The 18,994-nt window shown below is 59.5% G+C and overlaps 4 protein-coding genes across 4 annotated transcripts in view; all 4 read left to right on the top strand.

Annotated features, from left to right (window-relative positions):
* The window catches only part of MARS2 (methionyl-tRNA synthetase 2, mitochondrial), a 3,808-nt gene extending 210 nt beyond the window's left edge, over positions 1-3,598 (top strand). Inside the window, exons 2-4 of the mRNA XM_039731098.1 lie at positions 1-193; positions 344-678; positions 2,357-3,598. Coding sequence (XP_039587032.1) covers positions 1-193; positions 344-678; positions 2,357-3,559 — 1,731 coding nt within the window. The 3' untranslated portion in view covers positions 3,560-3,598. The remainder of the gene's footprint in view (positions 194-343; positions 679-2,356) is intronic.
* A 1,552-nt stretch (positions 3,599-5,150) lies between these two features.
* Positions 5,151-8,586, top strand: RAB33A (RAB33A, member RAS oncogene family). The gene is made up of 2 exons (XM_039731218.1): positions 5,151-5,558; positions 8,087-8,586. The coding sequence occupies exons 1-2, from the start codon at positions 5,334-5,336 to the stop codon at positions 8,543-8,545; spliced, it is 684 nt and encodes a 227-aa protein (XP_039587152.1). The 5' UTR covers positions 5,151-5,333; the 3' UTR covers positions 8,546-8,586.
* A 162-nt stretch (positions 8,587-8,748) lies between these two features.
* Positions 8,749-11,087, top strand: RBMX2 (RNA binding motif protein X-linked 2; the record flags this gene model as incomplete). Its single annotated transcript, XM_039731097.1, has 6 exons — positions 8,749-8,879; positions 8,959-9,074; positions 9,177-9,228; positions 9,297-9,426; positions 9,527-9,707; positions 10,248-11,087. Coding segments are annotated over 6 exons (1,011 nt in total), but the record flags the coding sequence as incomplete, so codon positions are not given.
* Positions 11,088-11,423: 336 nt separating this feature from the next.
* SLC25A14 (solute carrier family 25 member 14) lies at positions 11,424-18,526 on the top strand. Its single transcript, XM_039731217.1, has 9 exons — positions 11,424-11,584; positions 11,675-11,822; positions 12,591-12,685; positions 14,334-14,419; positions 15,237-15,332; positions 15,716-15,840; positions 16,939-17,074; positions 17,420-17,500; positions 18,098-18,526. The coding sequence occupies exons 1-9, from the start codon at positions 11,521-11,523 to the stop codon at positions 18,137-18,139; spliced, it is 873 nt and encodes a 290-aa protein (XP_039587151.1). The 5' UTR covers positions 11,424-11,520; the 3' UTR covers positions 18,140-18,526.
* Positions 18,527-18,994: the final 468 nt, after the last annotated feature.

The following is an 18,994-nucleotide window of genomic DNA, read 5'->3' as shown; positions in this document are numbered from 1 at the left end:
CCGCCCCGCCGCCTCCCGCGCCCGCTCCGCCGCGCCGCCGCCACCGGGCCCGGCCGCCGCCTGCTGCTGTCCACCCCCATCTTCTACGCGAACGGGCCGCCGCACATCGGGCACCTCTACTCGGCGCTGCTGGCCGACGCGCTGCTCCGCCACCGCCGCCTGCGCGCCGCCGGCCCGGCGCGGCTCTGCACGGGTCAGCGAGACCCCCGGTCCGCACCCCTCCCCCGGGATGACCCCTTCTGCCGGGGCTGACCCCCCTCCCCGTGTCCCCAGACCCCTGTGTCCCCGCGGGGCCGCGGGCTCCGGCCTCTCCCCACGGCCCCGCGGCCTCTCTCCGTTTCAGGGACGGACGAGCACGGGCTGAAGATCCAGCAGGCCGCGGCCGCGGCGGGGACGTCGCCGGCGGAGCTCTGCGAGCGGGTCTCGGGGCTCTTCCGCCAGGCCCTGACCCAGGCCGGCGTCGCCTACACCGACTTCACGCGCACCAGCGAGCCCCGGCACCAGCGAGCCGTGAGGCACTTCTGGGGTGCCCTCCGCGATGGAGGGGTGCTCTACAAGGGCTCCTACGAGGGCTGGTACTGCACGCCCGAGGAGAGCTTCCTGCCCGAGAGCCAGCTGGCCGAGGGCACAGACGCCCAGGGCCGCCCCTGCAAGGTGTCCTTGGAGACCGGCCACGAGGTAACAGGCTGCAGGAGCGCTGCGTGCTCACCTGCTGCGCTGCTCTTGCCAGATTTGGGGTGTTCAATGCTTCCCGTAGCCATTTATTAATTTGTGTTGGCTGAGACTCACCTGTATTTCAGTGGAGTGTCAGAGAGTGGGCAGACCCCACCTGGCAGGTGCACATTGCACATTGCAGCTATGTGCAACAGGAAGGATTCAGCCCCTTCTGAGTCCACAGGCTGTTGTCCTGGGAATGGTGTTCTACAGGAGTGACGACAGAAGCTGAACAGGAGGATAAGGGTGTATTTCACTGAGGGGCTCCGACTTTCAGACCTGTTTTGTGAGAGTTCAGTTTGGCCTTTGGACGCTCACCAATCTCCTAAATGGGTTTTGGCCCTGCCTAAAGCACTGTAACATCACCTGCCTGTGGTCAGCCAGAATGGGCATACCCAGGAGTGTAGTACCTTCCCAAGCATCTCTGTGCCACTGTTTTCTTGGAAGGTGTGGAGTTACATGATTTAATCCAGCAACTACAGATAATCCTGCTCAGAGCTCAGCACAGGTTATGCTGTGCTATTTGTATGAGGCTGGGATGTGGGAGTGTTGGTCCACACAGAAAAGGCTATATTGGCAAATAGTAATTCTTGAGAAAGCACCTAAGATAATTGGGGAAAAGATAAATTTCCAGGCAAAGTAATCGTTCTTTAGACTTAAAACCATCAGCAGACTTTAAAGTCAAGAATACCCTGAGAACAGTTCCTGGCCTCGCCTATGTGTTGAACTGTCCAAGGAAACAGGACTGTGCATGGAGCAGAGAAGCTCTTGCAGTGTGGTGAGAAGGAATGGGGGGGTTTATTTCCAACTTGAAAGAGGCAGTTGGGCAGTTTGTTCCTTGGGAATTTTGTGAAGGAAAAGGACGAATTTGCAGATGCCATAAACCCCAGACTTCTGGTGAGTGAGTGAGTGAGTGAGTGGGTTCTGGCATCCGATGGAGCCTGGAGCTGAGGATGTACAGCTTGTCTTTGATGATGCTCTTCAGGTCTTCCTTGTGCACTGCAAGATTGCTGACCCAGCCATGGATCCCTGAGTGCCTTACACAGCTCACTCGTACCACATCCACCCACCACGTTTTCACTGGTTTAGCTAAATGTGTCATTTAATGGATTTAACTGTGGGGGAGAAGTGCTGTCAGTGCTGTAAGCAAACAAAGTTAGTGACTTAGACGCATTAAAGCATAAACTGAGGAAAAAGAGTATGGCCCTAGGAGAGCAAAGGCAGGCACCGGGAGTAGCAGTAGGGCAGGATTTAGTGTTATTTTGTCTTTTCATGATTTTCCACTATTATTGCAAAACTATGTTGTTAAGAAGGTGCATTCTCATCTCCCTAACTCCTTTCTGATGTCACATCAGCCTGACAGGTGGAAAGGTGTTCCTTCCCAAGCTTACAAGTGTTTTTAGAAGCAGGATGCTGAACCATCCCAGGTGCCTGAGTCCTCAGGTGTGTTCCTGGGGATCCCAAGGAGGCAGTATCTTGGGTAAGAAGGTTGCTTCTAGTCATGGAGAGGTGCTGACAGCTTCCCATGGCATGAGAGGACACCCAGACACGGGAGTGTGCAACAGCCCCATGCTGAGAAGGGTGTGTGCAAATTGTCAGCCTGTTCTTGGGGCCATAATCCTTTCCTCTCCTGCTGTCCCAGGTGCACTGGACCAAGGAGGAGAATTACATGTTCAGGCTCTCAGCATTTCGGAATCCCTTGCAGAACTGGCTTCGGGACAACCCACGTGCCATTTTTCCTGACCCTTTCTACCAGTGCGTGCTCCGCTGGCTGGACGAGGACTTGCCAGACTTGTCGGTGTCCCGCGAGCGAAACCGGCTGCAGTGGGGCATCCCCGTGCCCAGTGACCCCACACAGACCATCTACGTCTGGGTGGATGCCCTGGTGAACTACCTGAGCGTGGTGGGGTATCCTGAGAGCCACGGTGCGTGGTGGCCAGCCGTGCACCACGTTGTGGGCAAGGACATCCTCAAGTTCCATGCGCTGTACTGGCCGGCGCTGCTGCTGGCAGCAGGGCTGGAGCCCCCCGAGCGCATCCTGGTGCACTCCCACTGGACTGTGCGGGGCCAGAAGATGTCCAAGAGCCTGGGCAATGTGGTGGACCCCAGCGTGTGCATGGGGCAGTACGGCGTGGATGGGTTCCGGTACTTCCTGCTGCGGCAGGGCGTCCCAGAGAGGGATTGTGACTACTATGATGAGAAGGTGGTGAAGTTGGTGAATTCAGAGCTGGCAGATGCGCTCGGGGGGCTGCTGAATCGCTCAACAGCCCCCAGCATTAACCCCAGCAACACCTACCCATGCTTCTCAGAGCCCTTTTTCCCAAAGCTCCTGGATTCCAGAGAGGCAAGAGGCACAGGCAGGGCGTGTGCTGAGGACTACAAGCTTGTGGCAGCAGTGGCCTCCCTGCCTGCGCAGGTGGACAGTTATTTCGAAGGCTTCCAGATCTACAAGGCTTTGGAATGCATTGCCCAGTGTGTGAGGCAGACCAATGGCTTCTTCCAGAGGCACAGGCCTTGGAAACTTGACCGAAAGGATGCTGCAGAGCAGCTCTGGCTGGACACCATCCTCCACGTCACGCTGGAGTGCCTGCGCGTGTACGGGACGCTCCTGCAGCCTGTGGTGCCACTCATGGCAGACAAACTGCTGTCCCGGCTGGCTGTCAGGCCAGGAGAGAGGGGTCTCTCTGGTCTGACATTCCTGGCACGCTATGATGGAAAACCATGTCCTTTTGAGGGGAGGCAGCTCGGACCTGACACTGGCATCTTGTTCCACAAGCTAGGCAAGTTGGAAATTATGAAGAAGAGAAAGCAAGAAGCTCATGTCCCTGACAAACAGCTTCTGTGAATAAAAACTTCCAGGAATTCCTGGAAAACATTATTAAAAGCACTTTCCTTCCATGGTGGTGTGGGAGGGTGGGAAACTGGCCTGAGCAGGGAAGATCAAGCAAGCCCTGAGGAGAGATGGGCTTGGTCCTGGGTCTCCTTGGTGTTTTGTCCTTGGAGAGGGAGATGTATGAAGGGTTGTTCTGCAATGTCCTCATCTCACTTTTGGTCCACAGGTGTTTGGCCAGGTCAGAAGTAGCTGGGGGTGGTCAGAAATGGTTCTGTGGGGCCGTGGTGCCCATTGGGTCTCTCAACTGAGCTCCCTTTGTGGGCCAAAACTAGTCTGAGTGAGCCTCGATGGGGACAATCCTGTGTGGCTGCTCTTTATTCCTAGAGCGGGACAGTGCCATGGTCAGACAGTGTCTCATTGAGCAGTGCAGGACCTGCAGACATTACCAGAATGGGAAAGGGGGGGATGTGTTTCATCAGACTCAGCTTTCTGAGGCTTTTCCACCTGCTGCAAGTCTTAGTGCACACTGTTTCATGTCCATGCTGCTGGAAGCAGATGAGCACTGACACTCTGGAGTCCAGAGACCATTGGGGGTCTCTGGTAAATCCTTCCCAGCCTCTGGCTCCTGCAGGTCCCATCAATGCTAGCATTGGAGGAGTCATCTTCCATCTTTGAGGGTCTGGTTCTTTTGGGATCGCCTGGGCTGTGTGAGCAGGAGCATTGCAGCCCCTGGGGCTCTGCCCCACGTTCCCATCGGTCCCCATGCCACTGTTGCTGTGCCACTGCCTGATGCTGTCCCATTCCAGCTGACCTGAGTCCCCTCATCCCCTCCTGCCATGGCTCTCCTCCTGCAGATTGTCTCCTGCTCCCCTCACTTCTGCAATCCTTGTGTGCGGTGCAGCCCCCGCGCCCTCGTGCCGTGGGTGCTGGCTCCCCACTGCCCTGTTCCTTGGAGCAGGAGGGACACATCCCCTTCCTGGTCTCTGATGCTGGCACACGGGGACTGTGGCTGCCCGGCTGGACATGAAGAGGATCATCTGGCACCGGCGGTTGTGATCCCGCTGGCACCTCTTGGCACTGGGAACGTGCGGGTGTTGGTGTCCCCCCCTGCTTGGTCCCGCCTCGCTGTGCCCCTCGGTCTCTTGCTCCCTCCGGGAGGGGACAGGCCCTCTGCCCGCAGCCCTGCCGGTCGCTGCCGCTCCGCTGGGAATGCCCTCGCCGGCCCGGGCTGAAGGCACTCGGTCCCCGGTCTGTGGCTTGGCGCAGGGCTGGCCCGGGGCCGGAGCTCTGAGCCGGGTCGGTGCCGGTGCCAGAGCCGGGAGCGTAGGGCGGAGCCGCGCGGTGCCGGTGCCGGTGCCGCTGCGGGGGGCGGAACCGTGTGGTGCCGGTCCCGGTACGTGGGACTGTGCCGGTGCCGGTCCGCGGGGCGGGACCGTGCAGTGCCGTAGCCCGTGTGTGGGGCGGGGCTGCGCCGGTGCCGCTACGCGGGGCTGCGCCGGTGCCGGTGCGTGGGGTGGAGCCGTGTTGTGCCGGTGCCGGTCCGCGGGGCGGGACCGTGCAGTGCCGTAGCAGTGCCGTGTGTGGGGCGGGGCTGCGCCGGTGCCGGTGCGTGGGGTGGAGCCGTGTTGTGCCGGTGCCGGTCCGCGGGGCGGGGACGAGCAGTGCCGTAGCCGGGGTGTGGGGCGGAGACGAGCGGTGCCGGTGCCGCTATCCGGAGCTGTGCCGGTGCCGGTCCGCGGGGCGACGCGCCCCTATGAGCCGGTGAGGCGGCAGCGGTGCGGGAGGGATGGCGGCGGGCGGCGGCGGCGGGCGACCGCCGGGCCCCGACCCCGCGCTGGAGCCCTACGTACAGACCCGCATCTTCAAAATCATCGTGATCGGAGACTCCAATGTGGGCAAGACGTGCCTGACCTTCCGCTTCTGCGGGGGCACCTTCCCCGGCAAGACCGAGGCCACCATCGGCGTGGACTTCCGCGAGAAGACGGTGGAGATCGAGGGGGAGCGCATCAAGGTGGGCCCCGCGCCGGCTCCGGGCTGGCTGACACCGGCCCCGGGGGGACCCGCTAAGGCCGCAGTGGGTCCGACACCGGCCCTGGTGGGTTCCACACCGGTTCCAGTGGGCCTCGCTCTATCCCCGTGAGCCCCGCTCTGTCCCCGGTGGGCCCTGCACCGGCCCTGATCTGGCCGGCAGCAGCCCCAGCAGCGATGGCAGCCGGTCCCCATCCCTGCCTCGTGCCAAACCCCTCCGGGGGCTTTTCCTTTCATCCCAGTTGGAGGGAGGGAACAGGGCCAGGGAGGAATTCTCGTGCCTGTGTTGCAGAGATGGCCCTGAACCAGTCCCTGCTGCCTTGTCACTATTTCTGGGGTTGGCTTGAGCATGCAGAGATCAGAAGCCAGGGCTCGGGGTGAGTCACCACCACCCTTGCGATGGGCACAGCTGGATCCTCGCAGCATTGGGGTGGCTCCAGCTCCGGACACTGGACCGGCGGAGGGGTAGAGCTGTGGTGGGATGGGGGACAGGAGTCTGTGCCACGGCCAGGGGGTCTGGGGGGCAGAGGGCGGTGGGCTGGCAGCAGCCACACTGAGAGGTCACACAGGCCAGCGGCAGCAGGCTTGGCTGCTGTGGCAGCAGCGGTGCAGGAACCTGCTCCAGCTACATTGGAACTGCGATTGCAGCAGGATGAATTTTCATATGAAGGCTGGTGTGACACCTGTAAAGAATGATCAGCCCAGACCTGAAGAGCTCTGGTTGGTGTGTCAGAGCAAATCTGGCATTGGTAGGAAACCAAGTGGGAGCAGAGTTTGTGGTGGAGCTTGGCCTGCACAGCTGTGGGGATCAGCACCTGCAGCCCCTGAGGCTGGTGCTGGAAGAACAAACATCACTGCTGTACTGACAGATGGCTGATCAAAAGTTGAACTCACAATGAAACCCGACCTTGTGTTGGCGGGTGAGAGCTTTAGCTGTGCTTCTAGGCTGTCCATGAATGTTTTTCCCTCTCTTCTGTAGAGGTGCTCATCCTCCCTGCCCTCCCCAGCTCTGTCCAGCCCCACGGAGCCATGCTGGTGTGAGCTGTGGTGCAGGCTGGCATGGAGCCTGTCTGCTGCCACTATCCAGAAAATGTTGCCATGTTTTCTACCTTTGGATATTATTTGAGCTCCAGTGGGCAGGAGCGGGAGGTGGTGCAGCAAACCCACCTTTTCCTGGGATATGTATCCTGGAGAGGAGGTGAGAGGTGGGACAAGGAACCTCCTTTTCTTGCTCTGCCTGGGAGAGACTGGCCCTGAAAGGACTGAGCAGCAGCTCCACTTTCCCAGCATTTTTCAATTGAAAAGACTCTGGAGGCAGGTACTGTCTCCATGGGTACAGGGCAATTTGGATTATCTTGGAAATTGCCACTTCCAGGCTACAGAACATTACCAGGAGAACCCAGACTGACCCCTGGGGCACTCTGCTGGTTCCAGTGCTCATCCAGACTTTGTGTCACTGACCAGCACTGTCCAGGCCCAGACATTCAGCCAGTTCCCAATCCACCTCATTGTCTGCTCATCCAGCCCAGAGGCCTTCTGGCATCTCTGTCACTTGGGTTAGGAAGTTGTCATCAGTGATGTCCTGGAATGTTCTGGATTGCCTGTGCCCTGCTGTGCTGTCCTTCCATGAGATGTTGGGGTGGCTGAAGTTCTGTGTGAGAAACAGGGCTGCAAACACAAGGCTCACTGTCCACAGAGCACCTCATCTGCTTGTTCTTCCTGGCCAGGTGGTCTGTAGCAGAGACCCCCTACAATGTCATCTATGATGTTCTGGTTTTTAGTCCTCCCCCGTGAGTTCACCCTTCCCCACAGAGCTCCTGGCCCTCCCACTGCACTCCTACATAAAGGGTGGCTCTCCCTGCTCATCTTCTCTTTTCCTCTGTGAAATTGTCAGCATTCTCATTCATGGCGTAGGATTTGGTGCACAAATAGAAATGGATCTGTTGGAATGAGTCCAGAGGAGGCTGCAAAGATGCTCTGAGGGCTTCTTTGCAGCCCTTCTAAAGTCAGGCTGGGAGAGCAGCGGTTTTTCAGCCTGGAGAAGAGAAGCCTTGGGGGAGACCTTAGATCCCCTTCCAGTGCCTGAAAGGACTCCAAGAGAGCCAGAGAGGGACTTGGGACAATGGAGGGATGGAGGGACAGGACAATGGCCTTAAACTGAAGGAGGGCAGGTTTAGATTGGATATTGTGAAGCAATTCTTGGCTGTGAGGATGGGGAGGCCCTGGCACAGGTTGCCTACAGAAGCTGTGGCTGCCTCTGGATCCCTGGAGGTGTTCAAGGCCAGGTTGGACAGGGAGCAACCTTGGAGCAACCTGAGATAGTGAAACGTGTCCCTGCCCACAGCAGGGGGGTAGACTGCATGATCTTTAAGTTGCCTTCCAGTCCAAACCATGCTGGGACCCTCTGAAACCCGGACAGCAGGAAGTCCTCCTGCAACGCCCTCCCCATGGCCTGCCAGGGCCACGCTCCACGCTTCTGTAGCGTCTTTTCTTGTCTGCTTCATTTCCCAGGTGCAAGTGTGGGACACAGCTGGCCAGGAGAGGTTTCGGAAGAGCATGGTGGAGCACTACTACCGCAACGTGCACGCCGTGGTCTTCGTGTACGACGTGACCAAGATGAGCTCCTTCACCAACCTCAAGACGTGGATCGAGGAGTGCAACGGGCACGCGGTGCCCGCGCTCGTCCCCAGGGTGCTCGTGGGGAACAAGTGTGACTTGAAAGACCTCATCCAGGTGCCATCCAGCCTGGCCCTCAAGTTCGCCGACGCTCACAACATGCTTTTGTTTGAGACCTCGGCCAAGGACCCACAGGAAAGCCAGAACGTGGACGCGATTTTCATGTGCCTGGTGTGCCGGCTGAAGGCGCAGCGCTCGCTGCCCTGCCGGGACACGGAGCGCTGGCCGGCGCAGCCCCAGCCGCACCCGCGGCGGCTGGACGAGGCCGGCGGGAAAGGCTCGTGCCCGTGCTGAGCGGGACCGCCCGGACCCCAATAAAGGCTCTGAGCCCCCTGCGCTCCGCCTCTTGCTTTGCGCCTCAGCCCGGGCGGCCGCCATCGCCTCTGACCGGCTCGGCCACAATCGGCTCGGTTCGGCTACAAAAATCGGCGCGGTTCGGCTGCAATCGGCCCTGTTCGGCCGTGCTCGGGCTATCTCGGTAATTATTGCCCTGACTCGGTTACAATCGGCCGGACTCGGCCCCACTCGGCTATAATCGGTCGACTCGGCTGCTCCCGCCTACGTCCGTCTCGGCTCGGGGCGGGGCGCCGCCGCGCGCAGGCGCAGTGCGCGCTGCCGCCGCCATGAAGTAGGTGTGGGGGCGTGGGGCTCGGGCCGCGCTCGGCCCTGTCCCGCCCGTGCCGGTGCTGATGGTGCTTCGCCCGCAGCCCCCTGACGAAGGTGAAGCTGATCAATGAGCTGAACGCGCGGGAGGCGGAGCTGGGCGTGCAGGAGGCGGTGTCGTGGCACGCGGAGTACAAGGACAGCGCTTGGATCTTTGTGGGTACGGGCCGGGCTAGGGGCCGGGGCCGGTACCGGTGCGGGGCCGGTGCCGGTGCTGGTGCTGGTGCTGTTGACCCGTTCCTTCCCTCCGCTGTCCCCGCAGGCGGGCTGCACTACGCGCTGACCGAGGGCGATGTCATCTGCGTGTTCTCGCAGTAAGTGCCGCAGCCCCGGCCCCGCCGCCGCGGGCGCTGCCGCCGTGCTGACGGGGTGTGTGTCACAGGTACGGCGAGATCGTCAACATCAACCTCGTGCGCGACAAGAAGACCGGGAAGTCCAAGGGCTTCTGCTTCCTGTGCTATGAGGACCAGAGAAGCACCATCCTGGCTGTGGATAACTTCAATGGGATCAAGGTGAGTGGAGCTCAGGTGGTGCCCTGGCTCCCCGAGTGCTCCCTCGCGTCGGCAGCGGCCCTGGGAGCCGCGAGCCGGCGGTGACGGCCCGGCCCCGCAGATCAAGGGACGGACCATCCGCGTGGACCACGTGGCCAACTACCGCCCCCCGAAGGAGTCTGAGGACTGGGATGACGTGACTAGAGCCCTCCATGCCAAGGGCTGCGGGGTCAAAACGCCACCTCACACCTCTTCTGACTCCGCGTCTGAGGATGAGGATGTGCCCGTGAAAAAGCAGAAAGGTGAAGAGTGTTCCTGACGGGCTGGATCCCAGGTGGGCGTGCCCATGGTAGGGTTTGGGGGCTGGAGTCTGCATAGAGAGAAGGTTGGAGGAACAAAAACGGGCACAAAATGAGGGTGGGAATAAGGTGTTGCTACAGAGTGCTGGGGAGATGCTCAAAAATGAGGGAGAAGAAGGAGAGCCATGAAGGAAGAGTCCTTGGGTCTGGAGAGGTAATTTCCACAAAGTGGATCACAGTATTACTGAGGAAAGGGAATGAAAGGGAAGTTGGAAGTTCTCAGCATTCCAGGTGGTGTGGAAATGCCCAGCGTTGCTGGGAAGAGCATGATGTGAATGTTAAAGAGAAAAGTGGGGTGGCTGCAGCTGGATGAGAAAAAGTTGTGATTGGAAGTGAACTGGGATCTCCCTGAGGGGGAAGCAGGCTGGGAAATTGGGTGGAGGGGGAGAATTTCTAGTAGAAGATGAGTTGGGATGGTGCCAGGGGAGCCATGGGGAGCAAGCTGCTCCTGGAGCTTGGTCCATCCCGAAGTGTGAACCCTAGTTCCAGAGAAGCAGCGGAGCAGAGCAGAACGGTCAAAGTCGAGCCCACAGGCTGGGAAGCGGGTGAGCACGGAGGAGCCCCATCCCAGGATCAAGATCAAGAAGGAGAAGGAGGACCCCGGGTACGAGCGCTATGCCGGCGGCAGCGCCGGGAGCAGGACGCAGCGGGATGAGGAGCAGCGGCGGCACCAGCGGCACTCGGACAGCAGGGGGGACAAGAGCTGCCGCGAGCAAAGGGGCCAGAGCGGCTCCTGGGATGAGCGGGAGAAGAGGGAGGAGGCTGGCAGGAGGGGCGATGGGCACAGCAGCCGGCAAGACGCGTCCCCCAGGGGAGGCAGATCTCGGGAGCCCCATTCCAGGCACAGGGAGCGGGGCTCTGGCAGAGACTCTGGTCGCTGCTGAGCCCTGGGTGAGCGTTGAGGGTGAGGGAGGCTCCGAGCCTGCCCAAACCTGCTCCAGGCTCCTGGGATGCCATGGCTGGACCTTTCACCTGGGAGCTTGCCCTTGCCCATCATCCCACGGCCAGGGCTCTCCACGCTGCCCGTGCTGCTGGCTGGGACAGGGGTTCGTCCTTAAATTGGGGAGGGTGTCAAGCAGTGAAGGCTGGGAGAAGCAGGGCGCTCCCCTTCCCTAACTCCCCTGGGGCTGTGTCGCCTCGCACTGGATGTAGAGGCTGCTGGGGGTCTTGTCTGGCCTCGTGGGCCGGGTTTGGGCTCTGTGCCCACCCAGCATCTTCTGGATTCCACGATGTATCCATAGCACTGCATCACTGTGTTGGGGTGATTTATCATGGATTTGTTTAAAGGTTTCTTAATAAAAGTTCCTGTTAGGGAGAAGCTGGTCCCGGGAGCAGTGTTCCTGTCTGTGGGCCAGGAAGGAGGTGTCACCTGTTTTTTGTTACGCTTATTTTGGGCTTATTTGGCTGGAAAACGGAGCGATGGAGCGTGGGATTCGCAGGGTGGACAAGGGAGGGGCTTTAGCTGGATTTGGTTCCTATAACGAGTAATCCCTGCGGTCCGGCTCCGTGCCGGTTCTGGGCGCAAGTGGGAATTTCCTGCCCGGAGAAGCCGGGACCGCTCCGCGCAGCCGAGGGCCGTGCGGCGGGGCTGGGGCGCGGGCAGCCCCCGCGGCTCGCACCGTCCCGGCACGGCGCCGCCGGGGCCGGCAGGGGGCACGCGCGGCGCGGCGGAGCAGAGCCCGGTTCCGGCCGCGGTTCCGGTTCCGGTCCCGGCCCGGTGGCGGCGGCGCGCGCGGCGGTGTCCGCCCGCCATGCGATGTCCGCGCTCAACTGGAAACCCTTCGTGTATGGCGGGCTCGCCTCCATCGTGGCCGAGTTCGGTGAGGCGCGGGGGCCGGGCGGCACCGGGACGGGCGGGGCCGGCGCAGGGACCGGCGGGCGCTGAGGCCGGTGTCCCGCTCTCCCCGCAGGCACGTTCCCCGTGGACCTCACCAAGACGCGGCTGCAGGTGCAGGGGCAGAGCACCGACGCGCGGTTCCGCGAGGTGCGCTACCGGGGCATGTTCCACGCGCTGTTCCGCATCTGCCGCGAGGAGGGCGGGCGGGCCCTGTACTCGGGGTGAGTACCGGGGCCGGCCCAACGGGGCCCATCGGCAGCGCGTCCCGCTTCCCCCGGCGCCCCATCCGTCCGTACCGGGACACACACCCATCTGCAGCGGGTTCTCCACCCGGCCCGGCGCCTCCTTGCAGCCCCCCGGGCCTCCCCGCCGCCTGCCCCGGGTCCTTCCCCTCTGGCTCAGGAGCTCCCACCGCCTGTGCTGGGCTCCCTCTTCGGCTGCAGCATCGCCCCGTCTGTCATGTTCGCCCCCACCAGCCCGTCCCAGGTTCCCCCTCCATCCCGACATCTCCCTCTGCCCGCCCCAGGGACCTCTCCCACCCCCCGACATCTCCCCCTGCCTTTCCCGGGTCTGCCCCGCCAACCCGGGTTCTTCCCCTCTGTCCACCCCGGCCCTGCCCTGCCTCTGTCCCGGCACCCCCTCCCCAGCCCGAGTCCCCTCTTCCACCTTCTCTCACGGCATCCCTTCACTCCCTTGCTCTCTGCCCATCCCGGCCCCTCGTTTCCTGCATGCTGCTGTGACCCCCTGGATCCCTCCCTGCTCTGTCCCCCCGAGCGGGGTCCCCCGGTTTTCCCAAGGCAGGGAGCAAGGCCAGGGCTGCGTGGGTGCCGTCCCCTGGCACTGGGGTGTGTGGGGCAATCCCGGATAACCCGGGCAGAGCTGCATTCTTCGGAGCCCCAGCGGGGTCGTGCCTGGCCCGGCAGTGTGAGGACGGGTGGGGGAGTGGCCCGGGGTAGCCTGCAGGGATGCTCAGGGTCCATCCCCCTCAGGATCGCCCCGGCACTGCTGAGACAGGCGTCCTACGGCACCATCAAGATCGGGATCTACCAGAGCCTGAAGCGGCTCTTTGTGGATCGCATGGAAGGTCAGTGTTGGGAAGGGCAGTGTGAGCACCTCCTAGCCCCCCGCCTCACACTCTGGGCTGTGTGTTTTGCTCATTCCTTGCTCTGTCCTTTCCACCCCAAGATTCCCACAGGAATGGAGCTCCATTACTGGGTGCTGTGGTTTTGTTTGTCAGTGAGAGCAAGGATTGGATTCAGTCCTGATTGGAACCTCACTGTGCTCTGCACTGCCTGTGGTTCCTACCCAAACATCTCCTTTCAGCCAGCTTCCTTCCTTTCACAAAATCATAGGAGAATCACAGAATCCTTTAGTTGGAAAAGACGTCCAACCAGTGTCTGATCCCCACCTTGTCCCCAGCCGAGAGCGCTGAGTGCCACCTCCAGTCCTTCCTTGGACACCTCCAGGGATGGGGATTCCAGATCTCCCTGAGCAGCCCCTGCCAATGCCTGTCCACCCTTTCCATGAAGAAATTCCTCCTGATGTCCAAGCTGAGCCTCACCTGGCACAGCCAGGCACATTCTGGATAGGAATTGTGCAGTCCAGCTCTCTGGCTTTGGCCCTGACTGTAAAGGTGAGGTTCCACCAGTGCCCTTGACCTGTGCCCTCTGCAGCTCCTGCCTGGGGAGTGGAGCAGCAAGAGTCTGGTGGATGTTCCCTGAGGGAGCACCGAGATCTGCAGGTGAGATTTCCATCCCTGCTGTGATATGAGGGAATGTGGTAACGCTGTTCCAGCCTGGGAAAGCGGGATGGGCTGGGGAAATACAGCATACTAACTATATGAAGCTGTGTCAGGGGAGGTTTAGGTTGGTATCAGGAGAAGGTATTTTTCCCATGAGGGTGCTGGGGCACTGCCCCAAGTTGGCCAGAGCTCCAGGAGGATTTGAACAGCAATCCCAGGCACAGGGTGGGAGTGTTGGGGGTCTGTGCCCGATCAGGACTGGATGATCTTTGTGGAACCCTTCCATCTCAGGAGATTCTGTGACTCTAGAGGTCCATTCAGTGCTGCTTTCCTGCTTTAGTAAGGCCTGTCCCTGCCTGGTTCTGTCTGTGTACACAGTCCCCACACCCCCCTCACTGTTCCAGCCTTTTCTGCTGTGAGCTCCATGCCTGAATGTTTGTCTCCCTACAGGCCTGGGGCAGCCAGTGGCCTGGTGTCCTCTGGGAAGTGTCCTGGTCAGTACCAGCAAAGGCCTGTGTGTTTTTCCAATGTAACCACTACCCTAACAATGGGCCTGGAATCTGGGGTTATTCTCTGGCACTAATCACATCTAACTCCCTGCCTGTTCTCAGTTCTCAGCTGGCTCCAAGTGGCTGTGTGTAGGCAAATCCAGGGGGCCTGGGGAAACACTGGGTTGTCCCTCTCTGTCTGCCTCTGTCCTGGCTCATCCCTGCAATGAGAAATCTCAGATAATTGTTCACAATTTTCATGTGTCCCAGGATTTTCCTTCTCATCAGTCAGACCCTCTGAGAGTGTATTGCTGAGTGTTTCAGCTGCCACCTTCTGTCCCTGACAGGTGTGGGGACAGACCTGTCAAGGGCTGTGGCACCTGCCCAATCTCTGCTCCTGCAGCTTCACCGTCTGATTTGAGAACTGAGCTGCTCTACCCAGCCCTTGTTCCCTCCTACTGTGCCCCTCCAGTGAGGGTCTGACCTTCTTTCCTTGGTTGCAGATGAAACGTTGCTCATCAATGTGATCTGTGGGGTGGTCTCGGGGGTCATCTCCTCTGCGCTGGCCAATCCCACAGATGTGCTGAAGGTAAGGGCTGTTCCTGCCTGGCTGTGGGACCCATGGGAGGAGCAGCTCAGTGCTCCCTGAACCACCAGTTCTGTTGTTTGGTTTTTTTTAATGAGCGGGGGCCAAAGCCCAGGGTCATTAATAGATGTTTAAAACAACAGATCTTAAAGACCATAGAATTCTGGAATGGTTTGGGTTGGGATGGACATGAAAAACCATCTCCTTCCACCTCCTGCCATGGGCAGGGACACCTCCCACTAGACCAGGTTCCTCCAAACCTTGTCCAACTTGGCCTGGAACGTTTCCAGGGATGGAGCAGCCACAGCTTCTCTGGGCAACAAGGATCATGACATTTGTACTGGTGAGGGGTGGGAGCTGTGTTATCCAACCTGGGCCAGGTGAGCCAGCTGCTCCTGTCCCCTTGGTCATGGCACTGCCCCAAGGGCCTGCCTGTTACATGAAGTGAGCACAGCCCAGTGGGGACTGTCTGGTGCCCTGGGCTCAGGGTAGCCCTGCTCTGTGCAGAGAGCCTGTAGAACTTCCCCACTCTTCTCCCTGTGTAGATCCCCCTTCTGGGATTGCTTTCAGGGGGAAGGCCTTGTTCCTCATGTTCCTGTGCCCCCACCTTGCTGCTGCCCCTGCCCCCTGCCTGCTGCCATCCTTGTCCCTGTGGTTTGCAGGGAGAGGGACGTGGAGAACAGTGTGTGCTCTGAGCTGTTCTGTTCTTTCTCCCAGGAGTTCCATGGAGCTGCTGTCCCTGGTGTCCTTGCCCTGTGGGCAAGTGCCAGTGTCAGGACAGGTGTTGATGTCCACTTGCTGACTCTTCCCTTTCTTTCAGATCCGAATGCAGGCTCAGGGCAGCTTGTTCCAGGGTGGGATGATTGGCAGCTTCATTGACATCTACCAGCAGGAAGGTACCCGAGGCCTCTGGAGGGTGAGCACCAACAGAACTAAGAAAAATCTTAGGGAAGCAGGTGTTCTGCTGTTCTTACAGCAAGGAGCAGGTGGAGCCCCTCCTAGCCCCTTAAACTGCTGCTCTTGTGGGGCAGAATCTTTTCTGGTGTTGAAAATGGTGCAGGAGGTTGAGGGGGTGACAGCCTAGTTCCCGCGTGCTGGTGCTGGGAGCAGGGAAGCAGTGTGGAGTTAATCCAGCTGGAATAACGCTGCCAGGGTGGAGACATCCTCCTTGGCTTTGAAGCAGAGCTGGGAGGCAGGTGGTGTGCTTGCAGGGAGGGTGCAGGGAAGGCTGTCAGGAGGGGGCCCTGCGAAGAGCTGGGGGCTGTGGCTGCAGTTGGTGACAATGTCTGTACTGCACAGGGTGTTGTCCCCACGGCCCAGCGAGCGGCCATCGTGGTGGGGGTGGAGCTGCCAGTCTACGACATCACCAAGAAGCATCTGATCCTGTCAGGCCTCATGGGGGACACCATCTTTGCCCACTTCGTGTGAGTACCTCCTGCAGGCTTGGGGGGCTGTGTGAGGCAGAGGAGCCAGGTGGGGCTGGGGAAAGACCATTCGTGGAGTGAGGGCTCTGGAGCTGCAGGGAAGAGGTTAGTGCTTCCAGAGGATCTGGAGCAGGGTTAGTACTTCCAAAGGATCTGCTCTGTCAGCTGGAACAGCTCAGAGTTAGCAGCAGGTATGGAATCATTAAGGTTGGATAAGACCTCCAAGACCATTGAGTCCAACCGTTCCCCCAGCACTGTGAAGGCCACCACTAATCCATCCCCTCCTTGGGGGAGGACCTGGCAGAAATCCTTTGGTGACATGAAATGCCAGCTTGGTTTCAGCTGGCTAATGACAGAAACGTTGCCCCACATCTGTGCCTTAGTATGAGCCAGGCAGGAGATCCACGTGTGTAGCTACGTGTAACAATCCCTCAAAAGCTGCTCTAATCCCCAGTCCTCACCTGTCCAGACCCTGTCATCTTGCAGCCCCTGCTGGAAGAGCCTTGAGAGAGGAGCAAGCACAAAGCTGGTAGGACCCAGAGCAGTCAGTGAGTGTTGCAGTCAGCCTGCTCTGGGCAGGGCTGGCAGAGAACACTGGAATCCTCTTTCACCTTCATGTTGCAAATGCTGCAATGCTTCTATTGGCTTTGCCAGCTGGGGTGAGGGTGAGGAGCACTAGACCCTCTGTGGAGGGGGAGACTGGCAGCTCTGTGGTCCTTTCTGGTGTCTTTGCTCTTCCTCCCTCCTTCCCAAAGAAATGTTTACTCTGGTGGGAAGGACGTGCACTCCCAGGGGATGCCTTCACATCTGTGTCACCTGGGCAGCACCTGGGGCCCTTGCAGGGCTGCCAGTGCCCCGTGGGACCAGCTGTGGGCTCTGTTGAGGGTCTGGGTTAGCTGAGCTGAGCATTTCCCTCCCCTGAGCCCCACAGGGTCCTGTGGCAGCCCCACCACTGCCCCTTTTCCAGGTAGAAGTAGGTAGTACACCTCATGTTCATTGCTAAATGCCTTTGCTGAAGTCCAGTGGAAGGTATTTTGTGTGTGTCTGAGCGGGAGTGGCCGTGCCCAGGGCTGTCCCTGCCCTGATGTGTGTGTGCAGTTCCAGCTTCACGTGCGGGCTGGCGGGGGCCATCGCCTCCAACCCCGTGGACGTGGTGCGGACGCGGATGATGAACCAGCGCGCCATCGTGGGCAGCACCGAGCTCTACAAGGGCACTCTGGATGGCCTCGTCAAGGTGAGGGGACAGGTGGGCACATCCCTGTCCTGGGAGGCTGGCCAGGTCTCAGCACCACACTGATGGGAGCAGTGAGATCCTGCAGTGTGTCATCAGTGAGGTGGGAGAGGGCCCAGAGTCGCTTTCCTGAGGCCACTGTCAGCCTCAGCATCCTCCCAGCCTCCTGGGACAAAGTTCAGGCCATGATGCAGTTAGCTGGGTTCAGAGACTGTAAGTGATGCTTCACACACTTGCATGGGCCTGTCTGCTCCCTGCAGCTGCTGGGCAGGACCAGTGGGACACACGTGGCACTGGGGAGGGAGGTGGGCCTGGTGTGTCTCCTCATCCATTTGTCTCTCCTCCCAGACATGGAAGAGTGAGGGCTTCTTTGCACTCTACAAAGGCTTCTGGCCCAACTGGCTTCGTCTGGGTCCCTGGAACATCATCGTATCCTTCCCTATGCTGCTGGGAGGTGGTGGAGTGGGACAAGGGGAGACCCCCGCTGGGAAGGGCAGGGCAGAGCTGACACCCTGATGGGGTGCACTGGGGACCCTAATGGGCACTGCTGATGGTTCCTGTAGAGCCTCTTGAGGGCTTTGCTGAGACCTTGCGTGGCCTGGGCTGCAGGAGATTCCTGGATGAGCTCCTGTTTGGGAGGGAATCGTGGGAAACATTCTGCTGCTGAGGCAGGTGCTGACTCTCTGCAGGACCAGCGCTGCTGTGTGCTGAGCCAGAGCATTCTGCCTGCTGAAACTGGGTGGGGAGTTCACTGTAAAGAGCTCCCAGTGTGGGCTTGGAGACACTTCCCTTTCCCAGAGGTCTGGGCAAGGCTGGGTTTGCTCTGGGTCCATCTCCCCAGTCTTGGCAGCACCTGTGCCCCAGCTCTGTTCTACCTGGGCAGGTCAGGTTGTGCTGCCTGGACAGGGAGCTGCATGGGTGGGTTTAAGGAGCTCCCTGGATGGGTGTCCAGCCCAGCTGAATGCTCTGCCCACCCTGCCAGGCAGCTGCCTCATACCTGTCCCAATTCCTTGACGCTCCCTTCAGTTTTTTATCACATATGAGCAGTTGAAGCGCCTCCCCTTCTGAAAGCTGCTTTCATCTCACCAGAGTCATCCTCGGGGCTGGCAGCAGAGCTGTGCTGCCCCCTCCCTCTTCATCCCACTGTCCCCATGTCGTGGTGTTTGGTCCCTGTGGGCTGGGCTCTCCCCACATGCATGGTCCCTGGAGCACGAGCTGCCTGGCACAGGTGGGGGCTGCACGTTTCCCACCCGGAGGTGTCCGTGTGCCTGGGCCTGCAGGAATGTCTTCTATGAAGATCTGTGTGCTCCAGTGGCCTTTGGGGCACTGTGGCGCGTGGCTTGCAGGTGTGGGTCTCCTCCCGTGCCCGTGGGGCGGGGCCTGTGAAGGTGCCATTGTCATCATGTTTCTTGCAGAACTTGTAACTTCATTAAATTATTTATTGACTGGATGGCTTGAGTTTGGGTCTGTGCTTATTCACTGCAGGGGTGTGTGCCCGGGGAGAGCACAGCAGCATGGTTTTCATCATGCTATAGACCCCTTTATTCTCTAGTGAATCTGTAGGATTCATTTTGGTAGAGATAGATCTAAACCCAAATTTTTTAGTATCAGAAAATGACCCTGTTGCCCTCTCAGCTGAATTTTGCCAAACCTCAGTCTCTTAAATTCTTGCTCATTATTACACTATTTTTGCTTAAATAATTTGTAAAGCCAGGTACTGTGCTTTAAAGGTGAGCTTGGCACTTGAAAATGGTGGTTCTGGTGCTGAGCAGGATATTTTGGTCATCTTCTTGTGATTTTTGGTTATTTTTTAATGTTTATGGCTATAAACATTAAAAAATAACCAAAGCAAATGGTTTTTCTGTTCCTGCCCCCTTTCCTCTTGTGGGGTGGCTTTGGTTTGGATGAAGGTCCCTGGTGACA

Source organism: Passer montanus, unplaced genomic scaffold, assembly GCF_014805655.1.
Source record: "Passer montanus isolate IOZ18808 unplaced genomic scaffold, ASM1480565v1 scaffold76, whole genome shotgun sequence".
NCBI lineage: Eukaryota > Metazoa > Chordata > Aves > Passeriformes > Passeridae > Passer > Passer montanus.
Note: the sequence above shows the minus strand (reverse complement) of the source record. Positions and strands in the feature narration are given on the sequence as shown.

What these genes read in the sequence shown, in the direction of transcription:
- RAB33A (XM_039731218.1), top strand. Translation starts at nt 5,334, where the DNA reads ATGGCGGCGGGCGGCGGCGGCGGGCGACCGCCGGGCCCCGACCCCGCG. An exon ending in TCGAGGGGGAGCGCATCAAG is followed by an intron (nt 5,559 to 8,086) that starts GTGGGCCCCGCG and finishes TTCATTTCCCAG; the next exon opens with GTGCAAGTGTGGGACACAGC.
- SLC25A14 (XM_039731217.1), top strand. Translation starts at nt 11,521, where the DNA reads ATGTCCGCGCTCAACTGGAAACCCTTCGTGTATGGCGGGCTCGCCTCC. An exon ending in GTACCCGAGGCCTCTGGAGG is followed by an intron (nt 15,333 to 15,715) that starts GTGAGCACCAAC and finishes TGTACTGCACAG; the next exon opens with GGTGTTGTCCCCACGGCCCA. An exon ending in CTCTGGATGGCCTCGTCAAG is followed by an intron (nt 17,075 to 17,419) that starts GTGAGGGGACAG and finishes CTCTCCTCCCAG; the next exon opens with ACATGGAAGAGTGAGGGCTT.